We start from the raw sequence: 24,972 nt of genomic DNA on the forward strand, positions 1-24,972 counted from the left end.
TATTGAAATAATAAGATAAGACACATTTTGAATTTGTGCAAGTAAACATCGAAGTTATACTTTTTACCTAAATGAGGTATTCTAAGATGGAAAACTTCAACTTCTCTCATTCTTTGCAGCCAAGGGGAGACTTGTCCTCAAGACTGATGATAGAATTTTTGTGTCTTACTGTGCTTTGTTGCACCCTAACATGAGTCTTCAAAGTAAATTACCTTTGATTTTTTACTTTTAATCTGAGAGAAATAATAACCATATTATTAAACTGTACAAACGAGAAGCAGGGTCATATTAGTTTTCACATTTTCCACAATTGAATCTTATATACTTGTGTTAGTTTAGTACTTTATTTCTCCCCTATTATTAAATATTAAAAATAAAGACAATTTACGGCTACAGGTACAACCAGAACTGACACTGCAGTATCCTGTATGGATGCGAAAATTGAAGTTCAATTCTCTATGAGAACATTTAGTTTTTCTGCTGATTTAAAAAAAAATTATCCCCAAAAGGCATAAAAGCAGAAAAAATCTAATCCTAATAGTAATATACACATATTTGCCCATGCTTTGATCTATTGAGCCCAAGATAAAGGATGCACATTAGTGGACTAGGCAGAGTACTGTCATACAGAACTCTGCTATTCTTTCCCTGAACAAGCAATTCATGATATCATACTGTATATTTGATATATATCTGCATACATGGCAGCAGCCTGCATAAAGTTTAAGTATATGTACATACATATATATACACACACACATATATATATACATATATATACACACATACACACACAAAATTAAATTATTTGCACTGCTATAGAACATTTCAAGTCTATATTTTAAGAAGCCATAGAATCACTGTCTAGGTAGATCAAACAGAAAATAACGTTGACAGAGTTATTCATCTGCATGCTACATTTAGCATGGACGTAGTTATTCATTTAGTCTGGAAGTATGTGGCAATGGCCTTTTTGCATATAAAAATGACAAGACAATTCAAATAGCCACTTTTAAAAAATATAGCTGCAACATGGGCAATGCACTGATGTATTCTTTCAATGGAACTATTGTTCTTTGAACTTGCAGGTTTTGGCTTTATCTATAAAGACAGATGAATGAGACATGATGTGCAAACCTTGAACTGCATAGTATATATTGAACAGCCTTGTGTCCTCTTCCTAGATCACAACTACATCCACAATCTCACCAAGAGACTAGATCAATCCTGATGAACAGTAAGCTTGAGGGATCATTAACATCAATTTATGGTCACAAAGGCAACAAACAATCATACTTTTTTTTTCCCCATAGGCATTATAACGTCAATTGAGCAATCAAAAGCTGAAGAAGTAGCAGATATCATTTAACTTGTTTTTAGTCATGCCCTTAATACGAAAATTTTACAGGTGATGCATTTATTTTCAGTACGCTGTTGATGATCAGATGAATAGCATGAAAGTTCATTGCAATTTATTTTACTGGTGCACCCAAGCGCTCAAGCTCTCATTGCAGTTGCTGCTGAATTGGTAGCAACTTCTGGTATTGACACAGACCAGTGACAGATATGGCTATTCATTTTCTTCATTGGAAGCATATGTTTTCCAGTACCCAGCAAAGCTCACTATTTTCCAACTGCAGTGTATATACACACACTGATCCTCATTGCCAGATCTAACTTAGTTTGAGACCTGCATTAGTCAGTTATCATAGTCTTTTTGTGTTGCTATATGGTATCAAGGCCATTCATGGTGATATTGTTTCCCATTCTTTTTCCGCTCTCTCTGCAAATGCTCTAGTTCAGCCTCATACATCATTTCCTGGACTAAGTACTTCTCTCTTCTCATTCTGTCACACAAGTCTTTGGGCATGTCTGGGATCAGGTAAGCAATGAAAGACTTTATTCCAAAAACAAGGTGCTGAAAATGAGAAAGAAATAATTTGTTCATAGATGTGTACATGTTCAGTTTAGGGCCAAATGTTGATGCTCCAGAAGTCAATGGCAAAAGTGGGACCAGAATTTGAGTCATAATATAAGTAAGCATTAAAGCAACCTCATGTATAAGCAACATATTACAATACAGCAGGAACAAAGTGTAAGTAACAACTTCCTAAGAGCAAACCTAAGTTCTAATTATCTAAACTTAATGCACATTCAAGACTCATTTCTTCTTCTTCTATTACTTCACAGAGATTTGTCTTGACATCTACATGTCAGATGAGTTTGGACAGAGAAAATGAGGCCCTAGAAACTGTCTACAGAATTTGTGCAAACTTCCTCAACACAGATTGCCAGTAAGAGGCAATTAACCAGCAATGGTATTTTCTCATATGCCTAAATCTTTGTTGCTTCTCCATAGAGCATAAGATGTAATCACTTAGTTTATTGTGCTAACCAGCACTTTATGAGCCTCAGATCAGGATATCTGATTTACAAAAGGGAACAGCAGTAGTCGCAGTATTTCGCCCCTAGTACTTCACTAACCTCAAATACTATAATGAAAGCCAGCCGTGCAGCTAAGACATGCCAGAACTGCAAAGTGAACTCATAAGGAACTGAACTCCAGGGTGGCGCTCTATAATCTCGATATCTGTAATACAAAGAAAAACATACTCTTGTAAGAAAACACTTGGAATCCTGCAAATATCTCATCTATGCATTGTTACATGGTTGCTGGAATGAAAAGTCATCAGAATGATAAATAGTCTCAGCTATGTTAGTTTTTAGCTTCACAAAAAATGAGCAGTCCCATAACACCTTAAAGGCTAACAAATTTATTTACTAGGTAATCTGAGGAAGTGGGTCTCACCCATGAAAGTTCATTACCTAATAAATAAATTTGTTAGTGTTTAAGGTTCTACGGGCCTGCTTGTTTTCAATCAAAATGATCTGTGGCTTTAGAATATGACCAAACAATGAGGAATAAAGGAATGAAAATTATTTATTTTAAATACAAAATGTTTAAGGATGTATGATAACTATAAACATACTTCAGGAGCATTTCAGTTAAAAAGTTGGAAAATGATTCACAGTGCATGAGAGTACTGAATGTGGCTGAACTTAACATAGTGGATTCATTTCAAATCTTATGTGTCACTTTCATGCAGAAGAATCCTCCAGATTCATTTTGAGCTTCAAGTTCAAATGAATTTCTTCCTAAGCAGGCCTAAATTCATTAGATTTACTTCTGGAATGCTTCAAACAGTCTCAGCTAAGTGTCAATGTCTAGTAAACCTAGACATTGCATAGCCTTTTTTTTTTCCTTCGTCAAATTAAAGGAAAATGTTCTCTTCAGCCTGCATTGTGGGTCTCTGCTGCATTCCCTATACTCATTCTGCCTGCACAGCCTAATCTGACAGTAAATCCTGTGCTGGATTTTAAACCAGAAACATTATACCACTACTGTGCTCTTAATACAGGAATCCCTCAAAATACGCAACTTAAGAGCAGCTCAAAATCCTACTCCCCCCTGGACCTGCATGGCTCCGGTTCATCCCCCACCCCTGCAGCCTGGCTCATACCCCTGTGGCTGCAGATCACCACCCCCCCGGCACATGTGGTCCCAGCTCAACTCTATCCTCATACCCCCCTGCAACCTTAACCCACCCCAAGCTTAACCCCCCAGCCCTCTCCCACTTTCCCAATCCACTTCCAGCTTAACCTTCCCCAGCTGCCCCCCTCCAGCCCAGGACTTACCATTCAAATGGAGCTCCAGGTGCTCCCAATGCTTCCCTGGCCACATAACCTGCATTCCACCAGGGAAAAAAAGCCACCGCCCCCGACTTACACGAAATTCGAATTATGCGAGGGCGCATGGGAATGGAACCCTTGTGTAACTCAAGGGACTGATGTATAGAACTGCAGACCTAAGGTGCTTTATAAAAAGAGGCATCTCCATTTTACAGACAGGGAAATGGAAGTATTGGGACTTGAAATGACTTGTCCAAGCTCATGCAGTATGCCAGTGAAAGAGCCAGCAATAAAACGGAGGTCTTGTCTATTGAGTACAAGTTCAGTGCTTTATCCACTGGGCCACATTGTCTTCCTACAGAGTGGTGAAATCTCTAAATCAAACAAGTTTACAAGGATATTCGATCAACTAAAATACTACAAAAGCTACTTTTTCTGAATGTAACCTAAACCCTTACATCATAGATAGTCACATAAAGATAAACAAGTTGTGTTTTTAACACTCACCTGCAGTATCCTGAGTATCCCATTCCAAGCTCGCTCAAATCAAATACTGATAAACTGCTGTTGACGTATCCCTTTAAACATCTGGAAGAAAAAGACATAATCGAAATATTTTCTGAAAACAACAGTTGTGTATCATAGATTGTGCATGCAAAACATGCTTCACCCATCTCCTGCCATCACCAATGCATGTCCAGGGTTATGGCATGCCTTTCAAATTAGCATTTATTATTTTTAGTGGTAAGGTTTGTGGATGAGTCTCAAAGTCAATTATTGTTCAATGGTAAACCCTAAGACTATTTCTAAATGAATTTTGTGCATTCAAATGGAGTTGGATTCTGATTTTCACTCTTTTTCCAACCATCAGGTACAGTACAGTCAGTAGCAAATCAAGATTCTCCACAATGTCCTGGCAAAATACATGAACCTGAAGGGATCTACGGTAAAGAAAGTACATACAGATCATCTTGCAGAGCTGGCCAATAATGGAGCTAAATAGTGCCAACATGACGGTGATATTTATGATCTGGACTTACTCACTCCAAACAAAATGGAGAGTACCAAACTGCTTTCCACATGTGGCAAAGAGCCATCCGATGGCAAAAAGTTTTGGTCAGTACTGACACATACAGACCGATGACCTAGAGTTGAAAGGCTCCATATAGCCCTGAAAAAATTGCTGAGCCATCTACTCTTCCTCAGAAAACCTATCCTTCCTACTTAAACCAGTTTTGGCTTACAAGCGACTCCTGAAGGACAAAGCGATTTTAAGAAAGAATAATTAGAGCCCTTTAATCTGAGCTACAAAAAAGGTCTTTAAAAGATATGGTAGGAGCATCTGAGGAAGATATTGCAATATAGGTACCAAAAATCACCCTGTTAGTTTTCTTTTAAACTGGAAGTCGGTTGTCATCCTCACCAAAAATCACAATTTGTTCCTCTGAAAAGAGGAACTTTAAAAAGCACTGCCTTTTGCCTCCTCTGCTCCACAGTAATATACTGAGAGTTAATGGGTGAGAGCCACAGCATAATTTTAGTTGGGAGCTTGCCATGGTGAAGTATGATCGAGTTGCCATTGAAGACTGTTTAAGATTCCCACTGAATTCATTGTGAATTGAATGGCTTTGTGGCTTTATGTGATGAAAGTAAGTGCATATTAAGCAGCAGTCTGAAGGCAGGAATATGAAGAAATGCCTTTCCTGATAAGATGTATTGTCCCCCAGATGGGCCAGCATGAGCAGAAGCAGTATCATCCAGTGCAAAAATGATTCATGAGGATTATCTATCAAATCTAGTGAGACCAGAATCTAGCCAATCCACCATGACCTGAACTTTACCAGCCAACAAAGATGAAGAAACCAAAGAGGACACTGACAAGGTGGAAGGAAATTTTAACCATGCAGTAAAAACTAGGCAGGAGGAAACTATAAAGAATGTAACAAAGTTAAAACAATAAACCTTCTCAGAGGAACAAGGGCATATTTACCGCTGATGTTGCATCAATGCAACATATTTTAAAAATCACAAAGAAAACCATGAAATAAGAAAACATAATAAAATCCTGAAACATATTTACAAAGTTAGTCTGAACATTCCACGTACTGAATGCATAATTTTCAAGCCAAAGAACTCTAAATTGCAAGATACCAGCAATGAACAAGAGACAAAGCTGCACATCTTTTTAATCTAGTCATTAATTTTTAATAAGCACTTAAATGCTAAACAAGTACGGCATCAGTTCAAAAGACAACTTTTTCCTCAAATTTCACTCCTTCTATTTTTGTCGGGGTGATGGATGGGAACAATCAACCCTCCACAAAGGTAAAAAGCTAAATGTTAAGGAATAAATTCCAGCAGGAGGAAAAAAACCAACTGCTGTGACTTGAACACTCAGAATGACTTATACAGCCCACCTCAACAAAGGAAGAGAGAGGAAATGATGAATTCTGAAATGTCGAAGCCATTATTTTCAAAATATAGGAATAAAAGATGACAGTAAATTTCAATGATGATGATTGTAAATGCTTATTGCCCTTGACTTATTTTTGCCTGGTGTCTCAACATGACCAACTCTGATGAGCAGCCAAATAGGCCAAAGACAATGTCATGATGTAAAGATGAAAATAATGCTTTAACACTGACCACAGATATGTAATTAATTCATGGCACTCACTGTCATAAGAAAGTAATGCCACTGTACTCACAACCCTGCGGAACACATTGCTACAAGGCCAAAATGAAACACATTAAACATTTATGTGACTAATAAGGGTTACCACAGTTACATTAGGTAGGATAAACATTTGTCAGGGATATAAAGATCCTGCTTCAGCACGTAAGCCAGCCACAAATCGCCTATGGCAAGTTATTCCATAGTTGTCCAATATAGAGCCCTAGCACCTTCCTCTGAAGTATCTGAGATTCGCTCATCACAAGACAAGATACTAGAACAGATGGACAAGTGCTCCCACCTGCTCTGTCAAACTGAGGCGGTCTGTCTAATGGGATCCTTGCAGGGGTGCCTTCTGAATCCAGTACTACTATATAGTTTCATTAGTGGCTTTGATAGGAGACTGAAAAGTGCACTCATAAAATTCACAAATGACACAAAATTGGGAGGTGTTGCGAGCACTTAGGAGCACAAGGTTAGAAACCCAAAGGACCTTGAGAAACTGAAGAATTCTTCTGAAATCAACAAGATTATGTTCAATACAGATACATGCAAATTACTACAATTAGGAAGGAAAATCATGTGGACAACTACAAAATAAGGATTATTGCTGAAAATGATCTGTAGGCTCCTATGGATCATAAACTGAGTGAGTTAACAATGCAATGCAGTTATGAAAAAGTACATTAACAAGGAGTGTTTAGCTAAGAGATGGGTGGTAACTGCCCTTTTCTACTTGGCACTATGAGGCCTCAGCTGGATTAATGTGTCCAGCTCTGGATGCCGAATTTAAAGAAAGATGTGGACAACTTGCAGGGAGTCCAGAGGGAAGCCACAAAAATGATAGAGGTTTAGAAAACTTGACCAATGGGCAAATACTAAAAAATGGGCTCATTCAGTCTTGATAAAAGAAGACTGAGGGGGAATCCTGTAACAGTCTTAAAACCCAAAAACAAACAAACAAAAAGACAAACAAACCAACCCACCCTAAGGATAGGGCCTTTCATAAAGAAGCCAGGGATCATTTGTTCTCCATATCAGTTGGAGACAGGAAAACATATATTGTTCTTAATCTCCAGCAAAGGACATTTAGATTAGTCAAGAAGGAAAGCTACCAACTTCTAACTGGTTACTTTCAAGAGAGGATGTGGAATTCCCATCATTGGAAGCTTTTAAGAGCACGTTTGGACAAGCACCTATTAGAGTTGGTCTAAGTTTATTTGGTCCTATCTCAGCATATCATAGGGAGTTGGAATTGCTGACTTTTTGAGGTCCCTTCAGCCATACATTTCTATAATTCTATAACCTTTTCATACTTTGTGTCTTCAAGTAAATCACACTCCACCAAAATGCAAGATAAAAGTCTAAATTTTCAGGAGTGGTGATTCTGGCAGGGCATCACTATCCAGGAGCTCCAGCTTGAAAATGTAACACTTGCTCCCATCTGGATGTCTGAATTTTAGCACCTCAAAACTGACACACCAAAGTAACTACTCTCAAAAATTAGGGCTATATGTAAAAAAAGGTTAATAGGACCTCTAGCTTTTGCCATCATCCCCAGCTGACTAATGCTACAGCTCTTATTACTCTGTGTAACTCTTCATCACGTTTGATTATATATTTGAGAAAGAAAACAACTTTAAAGACAAAGTTTTTTGAGAACTTCTCTCCTATGTGAAATACACAAAACATGGGTAACAAGCCATCTATCAACGTGCTAGACTACGAACTGGAAGTCATCCATGAGTTCATGTACCTAGGCTCGACGATCTTGGACAACTTGTCACTTGATAGCGAGATCAACAAGCACATTGGAAAAGCCGCCACAACGTTCTCCAGGCTGATGAAGAGAGTATGGGCTAACAATAAGCTCACTGTACACTCCAAGATGCAGGTCTACACAGCCTGTGTTTTGAGCACACTGCTGTATGCCAGTGAAACATGGACTTTGCGCTCAAAACAAGAGCAGCGGCTCAACACATTCCACATGTGCTACCTTAGGTGCATATTCAGTATCTCATGGCAGGACAATGTCCCCAGTAGCGCAGTGCTTGAGAGGGCAGGCACCAACTCCATGTTTACCCTTCTCAAACAGAGGTGTATGCGCTGGCTGGGCCATGTCTCATGCATGACGGATGGCCGAATACTGAAGGACCTCCTCTTCGGCAAACTGGCATCTGGAAAGAGGCCGAAAGGGCGACCTAAATTGCGCTACAAGGACACGTGCAAGCGTGACCTCAGCACTCTCTCTATCAGTGTGAACACCTGGCATTCGCCTGCCTCAGACAGGCATGCCTAGAAACAGGGAGTGAAGGAAGCTCTTGTTATGTATGAAGCTACCTTGGGGAAGGAAGCAGAAGACAGGAGAGCTCTCAGGAAGATCCGTGCCTGTGATACCAGAGCGACATCTGCCTACTGCTGCTCACAGTGCGAAAAGGACTGCCACTCCCGCATTGGATTGTACAGCCACAGAAGACACCACTCGAATCAGTCCAACTGGGGCGCAAACCCATGATCCCTCAGGATCAAAGATGACTACTACTGCCTACTACCTTACTGCAGCAGGTAGTCTGAACAATTTCCATGCTAGGGTTATAAACTTTTTATGACTTGGTATTATGATGATCCAAAACACTTTAATCTAAAACTACAACTTGTGTAATGAGCACACATTTGTTTATTTCACAGTCTTCTCTGCTACAATTAATTACACAAATTAAATTTTGTATGGCCAAAGCGCCAACACACAGCACAGATATCAACTTTTTTGTTACACACTTAAATTTTACATGAGCCTATATGAATCTCTCAATTGTTCCATTCATCTTCTCTGTTCATGTTTAAACCAGTCACTGTATTTCAGGCTGGTGAAGGCAGTTGGAAAAGAAAAATCACGACTGTATTTTAAGAAGACATCTGTGGAAGTTGCTTAGAAAACTATGTGAAACATCAAGAACAAAATACTACTAATTCAGTGTACAGAATGAAGGCAGACAATGGGAAAAACACTTCTGCAGCAAGATAGTATGAGAAAGAAAGAAAGAAAGAAAGAAAGAAAAAAAGAAAAAGTAAATTTAGAAAATGTCTAAATTACTTTTCCTGTCTGTATCCTTCATCTGTACAAGGGCCGTATTTGTATGCATAGACAAAACGTGGGATATAGTCAGAAGTAATTGCAATAACAAAGGCATTAGTGATGACAGCCAGGACTCCAATTCCTTCAAGGATTCCATACCAGATACCTAGGAGAAAGAAAAATTAAAATCAAAAGAATGAGAATATTCTTTTATGCTGTTCTTCTGGTTTATTGAGAAATATGTTTGTGCCAGAAAAGCTATGCTCAGATCTAGAATGGGATTAAGCTAAACTTCAGAAGAATTTTGCAATTATGGGCTATGTTTGAACAACAGGTTTCTTCTAGTCTTAGTTCCAATCTCAAAATCCCAAATCCCCCAGTTTGGCATATCAAGAGAGTGAGGGTGACCAAACAAAGTGATACAATGGAGATTAGAAGGGAAAAATATTGGGAATGTTGCTTAACTGTATGGGGGTATGTATAGTGTTCCCAATGTAAAGTCTCATTTATGTAAGGGTTGTTCTTACTAAAAATCAGTGGGTTTTATTTTTGGCTGGCTAGCTCCTAGTACCAAAATGAAAATAATAGTCCATGAGAAATTGGGACCCAGAGAAAGTCCCCAGGAACGCTGAGAAGAAGCCAATGCTCCAGGTCACCCTGTCTGATGGGTGGGCAGGGTAATTAGGGAGTCAGTAGGCTGGGGGCATGGCTCAGTTCTCTCCTCCATGTGAGCAGAGGTTGCCTGGCTCAGACAGAGCAGGGCTGACCTAAGGAGAGAGCAGGGGCCTGAGCTGAGTTGGGGAGCAGAGACATCACCCAGAGAACAGATTTTGTTTTGGAAACAAGACTGCAGCTACAGGGCCTGAGACAGCCCAGAAAGGAGACCCTGAGACATAGCCCACAGAGCAGATACTGTGCTGGGAGGAGAGCTGCAAGCATAGAGTCAGAGGGGCTGTGGGGAAGCCCAGGGAGCTGGAGGCGGAGCAGCGGAAAGCAGAACTGAAGCTGGGACGGGAGCTGGACCAGGAGTAGTCTGGAGCCCAGTGTGGTGAGTCTCTGGGGAGATTGATTGGGGGGGGCGGGGTCTGGGGCAGAGGCCCAGCATACAGTCATCATCAGCCAAGAGTCTCACATGCCAGACTTAGAGGGGAATCATAACCACATCTGGGGGCTGAGGGTCTTGCCATACAGAAACTGAAAGTGTATGGACACAACCAGAGCAAATGTCTGATCTATGGCATCCCTGTAGAATTGCCAGGGCCTGGGAGGGAGGCCTGGGATCTATGAAGAGCAGACCGAACTGCACTTGCATCCCAGAGACATTGTGACATCTCCATGCCACACAGCAGGGTGTTGTGTTTTCCCTTAACCCTTCACATTTTCCCTTATTTCCTTTTTTTTTTTTTTTTTTTTTTTTTAAGGATTGCTGGTTAATCCATTGTATTTGCTTTGAATTGTGCATAATGATCAGTGGGTGATTGAAAAGTTTCTTGTGGTAAGAGCACCCAGAGTAGGAATGCCTTGGCCCCTACCCTAGATGACCCCAACAAGGTTGGGGGTCAAGTCCTCCAGGAATCCTGGGTGCAACCTTGTTGAGGTTATGAGGACTCAGCCAACAGGAGAGTAGAAGGGAGGCCTTGACATCTGGGACAACAGAGAGTAAAGGAAGTGGAAGTGTGGACTTGGATATTTTCATTAGCCCATTTTACTGGGTAGTGTAGAAGCCAGGAAAGTCCATCTCAATAGTGGGCCCATTCCCCCATTACACTTAGCTCAAGCAGAAAGTCTGGAAATTTCTATAAATCTGACACAGGCTGACACCAACCATAAACTTGTGTTACTCCTTATGAAGGCGATATGAGATATACTGTCATTCTGTCCCAGAGAACCCCAACACATGGCTATCAGAAGGGTAGCTTGTCAGTTTGCATCTTCAAAAACAATGAGAAGTCTTTTGGCACCTTACAGAATAACAGATTTACTGGAGCATAAGCTTTTGTGGGCAAAGACCCACTTCATCAGATGCATGACATCATGCATGCTCCAATGCATAGCTGTGTATTAACATAATTCCTGCCTGGGCACTCCCAGTTGTATCAACAGTACATCTTGAGTGTAGTAGGTCACCTTTATAAAGTCAAAACTCTTCATAAAGGTATAACTAAGTGCCAAAATGTATACATAGAAAGGCCTAAGAATAAGAAACTAAAAATGGCAAAAAGCGACTTAAATCCAATTTGAATTTTACTAGGACCAAACAGTCTCTGCTTATGACAAGATTCAGGTCAAAGAACTTCTGCTTTGAAAGCCTACTGACACTGAATAATTTTGGATATCATTTTAGGTCCAGAGTTCTTTTTTTCCCTCCAAAAATGTGACCTCAGAATAAGTAGGCCTAGTTTCCAAAGAGCTCACCACAGTGATCTGTCATTGGGAATTGTGGTGCTCACTACTTTTAGAAAATGAGGCAATTTACTTAGGTGACAAAATATAGTTTTAAAACCCAACTTCAGACTCCTAGGCTATGTCTATGCTACAGCAGTCTTTCAGAAGATGATCTTCCAGAAGAGCTTTCAAAAGAGTTTGTCCACATACCAAAAAGGGAATTGAAAGATTGAGCCACTCTTTTGAAAAAGCAGGCCACAGGTCAAAAAATCTGGTGCCATGAGGACTGCCCATTCAAGAAAAAAGCCCATAGAGCAGCTACACATGCTTTTTTTTTTTGAAAGAAGCTTTCCAAAGGAGGCGCTCTTCCTGATCCAGGAATGGAAGATGGCTTCCACAGGAAGAACTACATTCTTTCAATTTTGGATTGAAAGAGCACATTTTGTGCGTGGACACTCTGTGTATTCTTTTGAAAAAGGGCCTGATTTTCCAAAAGAATTTGCTAGTGGAGACTTTGCTAGCTATTGTTCAACATTTTGGTCACTGTTGATATTTGTAGTTAATCTGTTACACCCATTTCCTTTCAATTATTTATAAACTTTTCATGGTATTAGCAGTTTTAGAGAATAAAACACACACTGGTAATGCAGTGACTGGGTATCTTCATTATACTCTCTTACCTATATCTGTTGCCCTTGCAGGCATCGGTCTCCTCCACTGTGTAACAAACTTGTAAGCATCAAGCCTTATTTCTATAATATTGTTAAGTAAGGCCAGGAGAGGTGCCAGTGGAAAGGCAGCAACAAAGATGGTGGTAAAGCCAAACTGTAAAACTAACAACACATTGCCAGATTAGAATATGGAAACAAAAGTGGCCTTAAGAAGGAAAAATAAACTTTGGAACTGCTGCTGAGTTCAACAAGAAAGGCACATGTTTCTGCACATTTGCTCACCCATCTCTAAGTACTCATCCATTAAGCCGTGGAGGTTCATGGGCTGCAGATTCCAATCTTTTTCCCATTGAGGTAGCAAAATTTTATGCTCCAATAACTGTCCTCCTTTCTTGATCTTGCGTCGTGACCACCAGTTCTGTAGCAACCTACATTAGACAGATCATGAAGCTTATATCATCACTGATGCCCATTTAAATGTTTACAGGATTCGCTGATATCATCCTGAGTGAGCATCCTAGGCTATTTTGAACTGTTCCAAGCTACTCAAGAGGGCTTGCCTAAGGGGATGCTTTCTCAAGAGGTTTCCTCAGTATTCTTACAGAAGGCTATTCAAGGCAGAGCAGACAGCCTGACCTTACATATAACTAAAGCCACATGTTGAAGGTTGACTTTGAACTTCAGTGAGACATTAGGCACTGATAGGCTCCTTATTCTTGAGGTGAAGTTTTGATGTGCAAACCTAGAGGGATATTTTTAACCATACAGAGCTTTCTTGAAAGAACACTTATTAAATAATATTGTTCTCCCTTGGGGTAAGGATGTGTCTTTAATAAGGTTTTGGTGAACCTACAAATAGAAGTAGGATTATGACCAGCCCTTATGATGCTGTGCAGTGGTTATGTCATAGTGGAGTTATTAATAATGATTAGCTAAAGGCTGTAAAAAGCTAATCACAGAGGCACTGAGACCACTGACAATGGAGATTGAAGTCTCTGCTCTATAGCCTTGGCTGAAGGCCAGCTGGCTTTTAGCTTATGCAGGTAGAGCACATGGCTTTAGCCCCTAAGGTTGCCAGTTCATTAATTTACCCTCAACCTATTCCTACTTTCTGTTTATGAATAAATCTTTAGATTTTAGATTTTAAAGGACTGGGATTGTGTACTCTTGGGTAAGATCTGAGGTATACTTTAACGTGGGAATGTGTTTGGTTCTTTGGGACAGGATGAACTGTCTGGATTTGGTGAGATTGGTTTTCATAACCTCCCATCTGTGTAAGGATGAATACTGGTTGTGGCCCAAGAGAAGATGGACAGTGTAAGGGAATTGTGTGTGTGAGTTTTTGATGGCCAGTCTGGCAACTGAAGTGCTCTTTATGACTGGTTGGTGTGCCTTACAGCAGAGGACCTCCACTCTTGGGCTGTAAGTAGTCCTGTTATAAGCAACTCATCCTGATTTGACCCTCTCAGCATTGCCTGGGAAGCCTCACTTGTAAGGCTGATGAACTTGGGTTCTCAGCAGGAGGAAATGAAACTGCAACTTCAGAGGCTAAAGCAGTGTGCTCCACCTCATGAGCTAAAAGCCAGCTGGCTCCCAGCCAAGGCTGTAGAGCAAAGACTTCACTCTCCCTTGTCAGTGGTCACAGTGCCTCAGAGTTTACACAAGTACTAAGTATTATTTCAACTTGGGCAGTGGAAAATCAGAGACTGCAATTGTGTGTTCTCATTTGGAAGTCACTCAGAGTCACTCATTTTAGGGAGGCAACATTCACACTTCACTGGAAAGGGACTGTGCTGGAAAGTGCTTTCCAAAAGCTTTGTCAATCTGCTGTTATTCATTTCTAAATCCAGTTTATCCTTAGGATTTGCCTTTCTTTTGCTGCTGAAAAGGTCCCAAGGATAAACCAAGGCCTGTCTGACTGCCCAGACTATAGCTTCATGAAAGGGAAAACAATGCACTGAGGAAGCTTGTTCTCAAATATTTGTGAGATAAAGAAATTAAGATATGACTGAACAGGAAGCCTAATGATGCTCTATGTCTTTCTTTTATTCAGTGTTTCAGGTCTAGCAGCAACTGGCTAGTGCCACAAAATTTTTATCAGGTTGTTGGCTCACAATGAACACACTTTTTGGACAGGATTTCCATGCTGGAACTCTAGAATAGAATTTTGATGGGTCACAAGGAAATGTAGTATATTCTGCCAATGTCTTAAAGTTGTTAAAAATCTTGGCATAGCTGCTTTCTTTAGAAACTGCACATTTTGTTCAATATAGATTGTGAAAGCTAATTAATTTTAACAACATGAAGCGATTTGAATGGCTCAAGAATTCCACAAAGCCTTGCTGCTGAGCAGCAATTATTGGTGTACCTGGGAACAGCAAGGTCACAACATTTGATGGGGAAGTGAAATAACAAGGAAAATCTTTCTGAAATAGTTATTTTAGTCTGACTAGATAATTCTAGCACACAACTTACTGGGGAGGGGAACAGTGTGTTATGATGTTCCCTCAACTGCACTTGTGTGCTCTCTTACCTGTGCTTTTAAAGCTAACGATGAGTGCCAGGTAATACAGGCAAAGGAAGGCATTGCCTTCCCAAAAATACTTACCTTTTGTGCACATTTGAGGCTCAAACTACGGCTCTTATCTGTTCCAATCTGATATTACTTGCATGGAACTAAACTCTGTGCCAAGCACTCACTGCCTCTTTGAGGAAAGCAACATATAGAAAAGGTGTCAGGGTAAAGTATGGAACTGAATATAGGCATGAGTTCGAGTCCCACTCCAGGCACATTTCTGAGAATGCACATTGGGCATAGTAGTGTCACTGCACCTACACCATCCAGAGGCTCTTTCTGGAAATATTGGTTTGAACGCAAAGCTTCTGGTTTAAGAGCTGTTGATCAAAGAGGCTGTGATGAGCATCAGGGAATACCCCATATGAGAGCTTAATGCTAGGGACAGGTGTAAGTTCAGCATTGATCAAAGTGGTGCTAGGATATGTGGCTCTATATAAAACAGTCACAACAAACTCAATAACCCTGAACTGTTAGAGAAAAATCAAGACACATACCAGCTGCCAAATATTTTGAAATGATAATTAATCCAAAAGAAATATTTTGCAGACCTTTCTGCATTCCTATTAAAGCAAAACTGCTGGTTCAGCCTTAACTTTCCTGGAGCTACCATGCTACCATAAAATTGTTGTGCCACACTAGATGTAGAATTAGCAATGCAAGGTACATTCATCTGGTCAAGGGGCTCCTCAGAAACCATGCTGTCCCTCCTAAAATGGGGAAGTAATCTTAATAATCCCAGCTACAGTTACACTACAGTGCTGTGTCAACAGAATTCACTCTCAGGAGATATTTCCTGACAAAACTTCTGTTGACAGTATGCAGCCACACACAAAAGCTAATCGGAAGAGTGCTCAGCTCTATTTAGATAGCAGCTGGACTGCCCACTTGCTGTCTTGACAAAACAGGCACCTGTAAGCATAGCAGACAGGTCTGTCCATTGTTCTGGATGCCCTGTCTATCGAGAGAAACCCCACCCCTACCCCCGAGTATCTGCACAACATTTTTGTTGACAGAATCTGTCAACAGCAACGTTATGCTGACAAAAGTACTGTGTTTTGTCCAGAATAAACTGCATTTTGTGTGTGCATGCTCCACGAGTTTTGTTGACAAACCTGGGGTTTGCTGGCAAAACTTGCTAGTGTAACTATAGCCAAAGGTGCACAGAGAGCAAGGGTAGACACTGTGACTCAAATCAGCAATTGCTCATGAGGTTTCAGAAATACACCTTCCCTAAAATAAACTGCTTATAATTTCCAGAGCATACTACAGTCCATATGCACATGTAAATTGCTTTAAAAATGTATATGCTGCAAGATTTTATTGCAAATTTGGGATGTAAACTAGAACTCTGTATCCTAACCTTCCTAATCTTGAGTAAAATGTGGATCTAGATTTCAGCTTTGCTTGTGGCCCTCTCTTTCTACAATGAGCTGTACTCAGCCTTCAGATCTCAACACTTTATCCTGGGATATACTGAAATCCACTTTGGTACTCACATCCACATACTAAAAAAACAAGGGGACTGTGCTTGTTTGACATTCAAAAGATTTAAAACAAATCATAGTGTTCTGTATTTCTCGTACAGTTGTATGCTAAGGTGTAAATTTTGCTTAGCTAGTTAAGATTTATAATTAAAAGTCTAATCTGCCCTCACCTACATTTGGATTTTTTTTACTTCTGCATAGGATGTGATTTTTTATTTCTTTAATAAAATAATGCTCTCAACAGCTGAACTTACGGATAACCCAGTTCCATGAAGTTGTTCCACATTTGTTTTAAAACCATGATAACTCCCATTTGCAAGCAGAGGTCTATCAAACAGCCACTAGGATGACACTGAAAGAAAAGGAAAAAAAGTTATGTATTAGCATATATCTTTTTAGAACACTTTAATATTTTAAAGCATTCCCCTGGTTTTAATGCGTACTTCTGCATGAATGGACAGTGTTTAAATTCCCAGGATGAAGTGCTCACCTCACAGACATCAACAGGAGTATTGTCATTGATTTCAATGGAGGTAGACTACCACTCCTGGGCTGCGTCTACACGTGCACGCTACTTCGAAGTAGCGGCAGTAACTTCGAAATAGCACCCGTCACGTCTACACGTGTTGGGCGCTATTTCGAAGTTGAAATCGACGTTAGGCGGCGAGACGTCGAAGTCGCTAACCCCATGAGCGGATGGGAATAGCGCCCTACTTCGACGTTCAACATCGAAGTAGGGACGTGTAGACGATCCGCGTCCCGCAACATCGAAATAGCGGGGTCCTCCATGGCGGCCATCAGCTGGGGGGTTGAGAGATACTCTCTCTCCAGCCCTTGCGGGGCTCTGTGGTCACCGTGGGCAGCAGCCCTTAGCCCAGGGCTTCTGGCTGCTGCTGCTGCAGCTGGGGGTCCGTGCTGCATATACAGGGTCTGCAACTAGTTGTTGGCTCTGTGTATCTTGCACTGTTTAATGAAAGTGTGTCTGGGAGGGGCCCTTTAAGGGAGCGACTTGCTGTTGAGTCCGCCCCGTGACCCTGTCTGCAGCTGTGCCTGGCTCCCTTATTTCGATGTGTGCTACTTTGCTGTGTAGACGTTCCCTCGCTGTGCCTATTTCGATGTTGGGCTGAGCAACGTCGAAGTTGAACATCGACGTTGCCAGCCCTGGAGGACGTGTAGACGTTATTCATCGAAATAGCCTATTTCGATGTCGCAACATCGAAATAAGCTATTTCGAAGTTGGGTGCACGTGTAGACGTAGCCCTGTAGTTTAAAGTTGTTTCTAGGAAAATATGGCTGCAGCATATATTTTCCTTTTGGTTCACCTAATAGCAATTACAATTACAAGGGGCAAAAGCTGGGATTTGGACAATGGTGTTCTGGATGGTAACACTAACTCATTTCACAGCTGCCAAAAACATGCAACAAAATGAAGAACTATTTGACCTTGAATGACCTAAGCAGCATTCATAGTTTTGACTTGGAGTTTCAAGTCTCTAAACCTTAAACCAATCTGCTAAAATGGCTATGTTTACACCAGCCCCCCCTCCTTTCGAAAGGGGATGCTAATGATACACTTTGGGACATGCTAATGAGGTGCTGCAGTTAATATGCAGTGCCTCATTAGCATAATGGCGGCTGCAGCACTTCAAAAGTGCCACTTTCAACCGCACGCACCTAATGGCTGCCACAGCACTTGGAAAGTGCCACTTTTGATTACGCACAGCTTGTCTTCATGGAGTCCTTTTCGAAAGGACCCTGCAAACTTCGAAATCCCCTTATTCCTATCTGGTTATAGGAATAAGGGGATTTCCAAGTGGGCGGGGTCCTTTCAAAAAGGACCCTGTGAAGACAAGCCATGCGCGATCAAAAGTGGCACTTTCTGAGTGCTGCAGCAGCCATTAGGCTAATGAGGCGCTGCATATTAACTGCAGCACCTCATTAGCATCCCCCTTTTGAAAGTGAGGGGCTAGTGTAGACATAGACTTTGTGTTTTTAAATTAGATAATGAGTTATCAATCATATTTAATAATTCATACCAACTTTTTCAGACCTGGGCATCTAAAGTTATGCTCCTAAATCAATACATAGGAAGAGGCCTAAATTTCGGAGGCCCTGAGAAGCCTCGGCCCCCACTTAAATCAAGGGAGTTGGTATGGTTTATGGAAACTTTGATTCTAATTTGTAAAGAAATACTCGAGAGGTTGAACCTTTCTAGTCTGGCACTCTCTTGTACAGCAACATCCATGGTCCAGCATGATTTTAGTTAGCTGGATATCCACTAATCATAGTTGTGCCCAAGTTTCCTGTGGTCCCACAGCCATGAGTCCTGGCTCTGTGTGTTCTGTGCTGTTGTTTAGCTGTAATTTACCCCAAATGTCTCCTAAGAACCCAGTGGAAGTGTTGATAATGCTGCTAGACAATACTGACCTCCTGCAGTCTGGCAAATTCTCTTGTGTGGCACCCGTCAGCTCCTGAGGGTGCCAGACTAGAGACATTCAACCTGTACATTAGGAAAAACATGAGTCTATCAACATTAGCAGACTGCCTTTCCATTGTGCCTTCCATACAAGAGTCTCAACAGTCCTCACAAACACTAATGATTTCAACCTCTTAACAGGCCAAAGAGATAAGGTGGATTACTGCCTTCTTTCCACAAATAGGGGGACTGAAGTACTGAGAGGGGAGCATCCAGCCCCAAACTGCACAACAAAGCTGAAAGCTCAGAAGGGAAGCCATATTTTCCATTTCCAAGTCCTCTGCTATGAAAACATATCTGTCCTTCCTGACTACAACTTAATGGAAGAATAAATCATCACACATGACGTTAGTTTACATCTTTGAGACACACTACAGTTTTCTTTTTTGCACATAGGCTTTACAAGAAAAAAATGAAAATGTTTACCTCTTCCAGTCTCCACCTATTAAAAAGTTTGTTGTATTTTCCTGGACGGCCTGCAAATCTGTGAAATGAGATTTTTGTTTCTTAGTGGAAATTCCAAAAATATTTTGTATTACTAGAATTGTTGAATGTCTCTACTGATCAAACCTGTTAACTATCAACAGTTTAAATAATAAGTGGCTGAGGGCCATGTGTTCAAATATGGCATCTAAAGGGAGCTTGAATCTGGAGGGTAAAGGTTGTAGGAGTCATTTCAGAATCAAAACCAGTACAGACACTCACATTTTGCAGGTAGCCCAAACTCTAGAATTTTGCAGTTCTAGTCAAAGAACTCAACTATTTTGGAGACATAAATTAATTACTATTTCCAACAATATTATAAGGTTGGTAAATATTATCAAAGCTATTTTAAAAATGGTGAAATTGAATCAAGGTCAAGAGGTTTGCCCAAGAGTTCACAGTGAATTAGCGACAGGTACAGAAACAGAATCCAGGAATTCTGGCTCCCAATCCTGTCTGCAAATAGCTAAACAGCATTGGCTATTTATAGGATTTGTGTTCCAGGAAACATTACCATAAGGAGATAGAGGAGCAAAAAGGAATGGAACCAGGTCCAGATATTGTAATTTATCAGCCTGTTAGACAAAAATCTGTGTTTAGGGATCTAAATAACTGGCCTGATTTTCAGAGTAATTGAGCATCCCCAGTCCTATTATTGTCAATGAGAATACCAAATGCTCAGCACCCCTGGAGAAAAAAATAACAGATTGTTTTAGATCTTAACTTACGCCCTGACTTGAAAGTTTTGGATTTAGTATATTCCAAGCTCCAAAAACTCTGCTGATCCATACATCTCAAACTACTATCATGTTAAAATATTTTCCTTAAAGCAATCCAATATATTGCCGTAATGAAATATCTAGCACTATGGGTTTGACATGCATCCCCCCTATTCTTAGTAAATAAAATCATGACCATTAATAACTTACCTGCCAAGGAAGAAAGCAATATAAAAGATCGAGCTGTTTAAGTTGACAAACTGGAAGAGGAACATTTTCAAGGCAAAACTGTTTTCCCATTCAGATTCTGTTCTAGGATGCTCTAAAAGGAGTGACATATTATACATTACACATTAACAAATGAAATGAATTGCAAGTATCCTACAGAATTCCAGAGCCAGCACGCCTCCTATAGAATAAATGATAGGGTTGAAATTAATTTAACCCTTGAAGTAAATGTTTCTTTTTTCTTCAGTAATGTATGTACCCCAGCCATGGTAGGAATTGGTTTTACACACAAATAAAAAATTGTGTCCCTGAACAAGGAAACACCAAAGAAGTTTAAGTAAGAGTTCCAGCCTCCATTCTGATGACTCTCTCTTTTTGAATTCAGTTTGAATCTTTCTAATCCTTTGAGGAGATGGCTTAATTCTTCTCTTAGCACATTTCCTAAACATTAAGAAGAAGAGCTCTGTGTAGCTCAAAATTCTCTCTCTCTTACTAACAGAATTTTACTAGCACGTGTTACCTCAACCATGTTAGCTCTTTGAGTCTTCTCAGCAGCTGTGCATGATAGTGCTTAGCAGCAGCAGCTCAAACACAGAAGTGTGGTAGATAAGCATTAAAGTGATCAGCACTGGCAGCAACCTCTGCTTCTCTCAAACATTTGCATGTCTTATTCCATGCTATCCCCCGGGAAACATACTCACTTGTCAAGACCCATCTCTCTCATTGTTTCTCAGGTGTCAGGAAATTGACAACACCATGGAGGCAGATGGAATTAACTTAATTTTTTATTTAAAAAATAAATCTGCATACAGAACCTCAAAGAGTTTATTTAATTCCTCTCTCCCTCTCTTTACATGTTACTTGTCTACTTAGATTTTAGACTCTTTAGGGCGGGGATTCTATCTGGCCTAGAACTGATTGTTTATTATTGAAATGTAACTTTTAATGGAAATTTCAAACTGCTTTGAAAAGTTAATTATGGTATACAGTATGTGGTAAATTATTCAAAATCTTCAGAGTAACTTAGGAGTCTAAGCCACCATGAAATCAGCAAATACATTTTGGAGTGTTTAAAATAGATGTGGTCACAATTATTTCAGAGAAAAAACCCTGCATTTTTTCACTGCATTCTTTAATAGAAACTCCTTCAGAGTCTGGGTACAAGATGTTTAACTGGAATAAGCAAAATTAACCAAGATAGGACGCACTTTTCTAACATTGGGAGAGAGACTCAATCTTCTAATATTGATAGGGTTGCTTAGGGACAGAATAAACAAATACATTACAAGGCTGTGGTATGCGTTTCTTTGGATGATCCCAGCCTGTTGTAGATACATAGATTAAAGGAAAATCATCAAAACAGTATCTACCTATCTATGGTCAGGAAGTATCTAGCAATACTTGGGCAATAAAAAGTCATTCTTTGTAGGTGAAAAGGAGCCAAACATTTTCTTGTTGAACTCAGAAAACATTTCAGAGGGGTAGCTATGCCGACATGGCAGGTATTATTTTGAAATATGTTGGTATTCTGAAATAGCTGCCCATGTCTAAGAAATGCACCCATTGTCTTGAAACGGTTTTCAAGATAATGGGTGTGCTACTCTAGCATCCCTGTACTCATTGCAGGAGGAGTACAGGGGTGCCTTGAAATAACACTTTATTTTGGCATGGGGTGCCATTTAGACAGTGCCACATGCTGAAATAACCTATTTCAAAGTTAACTCGAAAGAAGTTGCGCAAATTGCATAGCTTATTTCAAGGTTAGGCTATCATGTAGACACAGACTATCTGTCAAACTAACAATAGATGTGGCACCTTAAAGACCAACAGATTTATTTGGGCATAAGCTTTCATGGGTAAAACCCACTTCTTCAGATGCTTATCCTCAGAAAACATTGCAGGTGAATTTAAATGTGACTAACATGGCATTCAAGGAAACAGAAGTGCTGGCTTTTTAAATTTTAGTACATTTGTTTTATTCTAGTTCCATTTTAACTGGCATTATGAATGAACGAACACTTTCCTGTGTGTTTGTCAGTAGGAAGACCTTGCAGTTTATCTGTATTTGCACACCAGAATTTGCCTTCACAAAGGAAGGCAGTTCTAAAAACTGGTGTTGGATTACTTTGGCAGGGTTTATGCTGTCTATCAACCAATTGTGTGGCATATTTGTTACAAGGGCTGTTATTGGGCAATCCTGCTGTCTACCACTGCTGGCTTTATGCAAGACCTCTTTGACCATTTTAACTTTGCCAGTGCAAAAAGTCCCTTTTAGGAGCTCTGAAAGAGCTCTTCTTACTACTAAGGCTCATATTAGTGTGGGGATGCCTGCAAATTGGAGGCAAATACATATTTCTTGATTCATACTTCTGCCCACCATCCCAGACCAATGAGATTAGAACTATGGAAGCACTCAGCCTGGGTATGTGGCCTGAACATTTTGGGGGGCAGTAGCTTGTAAGGAACTGCAGGTGCTTTTAGGTTTTACAGTTAGGGCAGGGGCATTTGGACTCTGAAGCACTATTATCACCTCTGGGCCCAAAAGTGGAGAGGCCTGTAATGGAAATGGGCTTATTAGCTTTCAGCTGTAAACAGGATTGCCCTAATGATTTTAGGAATTACTCTGTAATGTTCTGTTCATTTAGTCTGCAGTCTTTTGGCTAGTTTGATATCTGTTTGAATGGTCTGTCCTCACTAGTTCCTACCTTCAGCAGTCTTCTGACTGGCCTGTATACTGTGCTCAATAAGAAGCCTTTTTCCAAAGTCTGTTGTCTATGGAAACAAAACTTATGTTGTCATGACCTATTTCTGCAGGACCAGAAGCCATATTATGAAAGAGATCAGTGATGCTCTATTACACAAGATGTCAAAAGGACTTTCCATATATAACAGGGGGGAAAAAAAAGCTCTAAGATATGAATCACATCTTTGCTGTCTCTCTCACTCCCCTGTGATACTCAACAAAGTACTTTGATATAAATGTTTATAATAAATATGACTTTAACTGGGCACAAAATTATATAAAATAACTTGCATGACCCCAATGAATATCAATTTTTGTGGGTGCTTCCAACCCCAGGTTTCTTGCAATTTAGTATGAAATTGGAGTTTCATGCAAAATAAAGCTAATAAATGCAGGGCACCTACCACACGAGCTAAAACTTTTTTGTAGTCTCTCTGTAGAGAATTGTCATGTCTATATTATTATTGCACATGTAAAAATCCTGTCACCTCATGTTATGTTGAAAGACTGAAGTATTTCTGTGAATTACAGCATAATCAACTATATCATATTAAATTGGGAAAAATACACAAGATGAAATGTTAAGGATAAAATATTTGCCGAGCACCTGATTGGAATTTAAAAGGTAGCTTCCCTGGTCACAACTTGTTGGACTGAATTGTGATTGGAAGTTTACTTATGAATTTCTTTCACGAGTTAAAATTACAACTAGTCAAAAATTTGATGGAAAGTTTTTCCAGTTGAAAATGTTTTTTTGCCTATCCTGGGGGAAAAATACCCAACTCTGTGGGGAAAAAAACCTATACATCATTTTGATATGGTCAAAACATTCCTTTTAGCCTTTGTGGATGGAATATTTTGTTTTGTTACAAAATTTATATTTGTAAAAAAAAAACCCTAATAAGTTGAAATTCAAACAGAACTTTTCAATTAATCTTAAGTGAGGATATTTTTTTTAAAAAAAAAATTACGTTAATCGAAAATTTAGAAATTCTTTGTTGTATCCTAATTCTGAATGAAAACAAATGTCAAAATCTGAAATTCTTCCACAAAATGTAAATCCGAGGACTCACATAGCTCTAATCAGAGTGTGTTTCTAGAAAAGAGAGAGAAGTTTTTCTTCCCACTAATTGAGAACATTAATCATAGCATAATCTTAACATGATACATGTTCCCTTTTTATCAGTGGGATAGATTTTGCAAAAAGGCACTGTTTTTTCAGACTTCCAGCCCCACATGATAACTTTTGAAAACTAAAAAGAATTGATATTCTGGCACAAAATGTTAACAATTCTGATAGAGCTAGATGAAATATTTAGTTATTTGTATTCAGATAAAGGAACAATTTAGGCTTTGATTGTGCAGTCTGATCCACATAAGGTGGATGCCTGAGTCCATGTAGAGTTCTACTGATTTCAGTGGGATTCCATATGGACATTAATTGTTCTCCTGAAGTAAGCGGAGTTCAGTATGAGGCTTCTAGAAATAGCCCAAAGTTGGATCTTTCAACTGTGATCCAAACTTCTCTAAGGTCTGACAAGGGGGAATAATAGCAGAAGGAGGGAAAGGGGGCATCTTTTGCGCTGGAGATTTGGCACATCTCTTGTGGCTACTGACCAACAGTTTCCTTCCTGTTTGTTTTTCGTAACACGTGTAAGTAAATAGGTTACTCTTTAGTTGTAGGAAATGAAGAGTTTGGGAAAGAACATCATGAAACTATTATGCATGTTAAAATGTTTCTGATGGTTTGATATTGATATACAGA

General features: G+C 39.8%; 1 protein-coding gene across 1 annotated transcript in view; it reads right to left on the minus strand.

The window, feature by feature from the left end:
- Nucleotides 1-979: 979 nt before the first annotated feature.
- Nucleotides 980-24,972, minus strand: part of ANO3 (anoctamin 3) — a 97,047-nt gene continuing 73,054 nt past the window's right edge. Inside the window, exons 15-23 of the mRNA XM_074999005.1 lie at nucleotides 20,447-20,558; nucleotides 19,461-19,518; nucleotides 16,813-16,910; nucleotides 12,779-12,924; nucleotides 12,506-12,658; nucleotides 9,459-9,606; nucleotides 4,198-4,278; nucleotides 2,485-2,590; nucleotides 980-1,918 (exon numbers count right to left, since the gene is read on the minus strand). Of these exons, the coding sequence (XP_074855106.1) occupies nucleotides 1,736-1,918; nucleotides 2,485-2,590; nucleotides 4,198-4,278; nucleotides 9,459-9,606; nucleotides 12,506-12,658; nucleotides 12,779-12,924; nucleotides 16,813-16,910; nucleotides 19,461-19,518; nucleotides 20,447-20,558 (1,085 nt within the window). The 3' untranslated portion in view covers nucleotides 980-1,735. The remainder of the gene's footprint in view (nucleotides 1,919-2,484; nucleotides 2,591-4,197; nucleotides 4,279-9,458; nucleotides 9,607-12,505; nucleotides 12,659-12,778; nucleotides 12,925-16,812; nucleotides 16,911-19,460; nucleotides 19,519-20,446; nucleotides 20,559-24,972) is intronic.

This window comes from Carettochelys insculpta, chromosome 6 (genome assembly GCF_033958435.1).
Source record: "Carettochelys insculpta isolate YL-2023 chromosome 6, ASM3395843v1, whole genome shotgun sequence".
Taxonomy (NCBI): Eukaryota; Metazoa; Chordata; order Testudines; family Carettochelyidae; genus Carettochelys; species Carettochelys insculpta.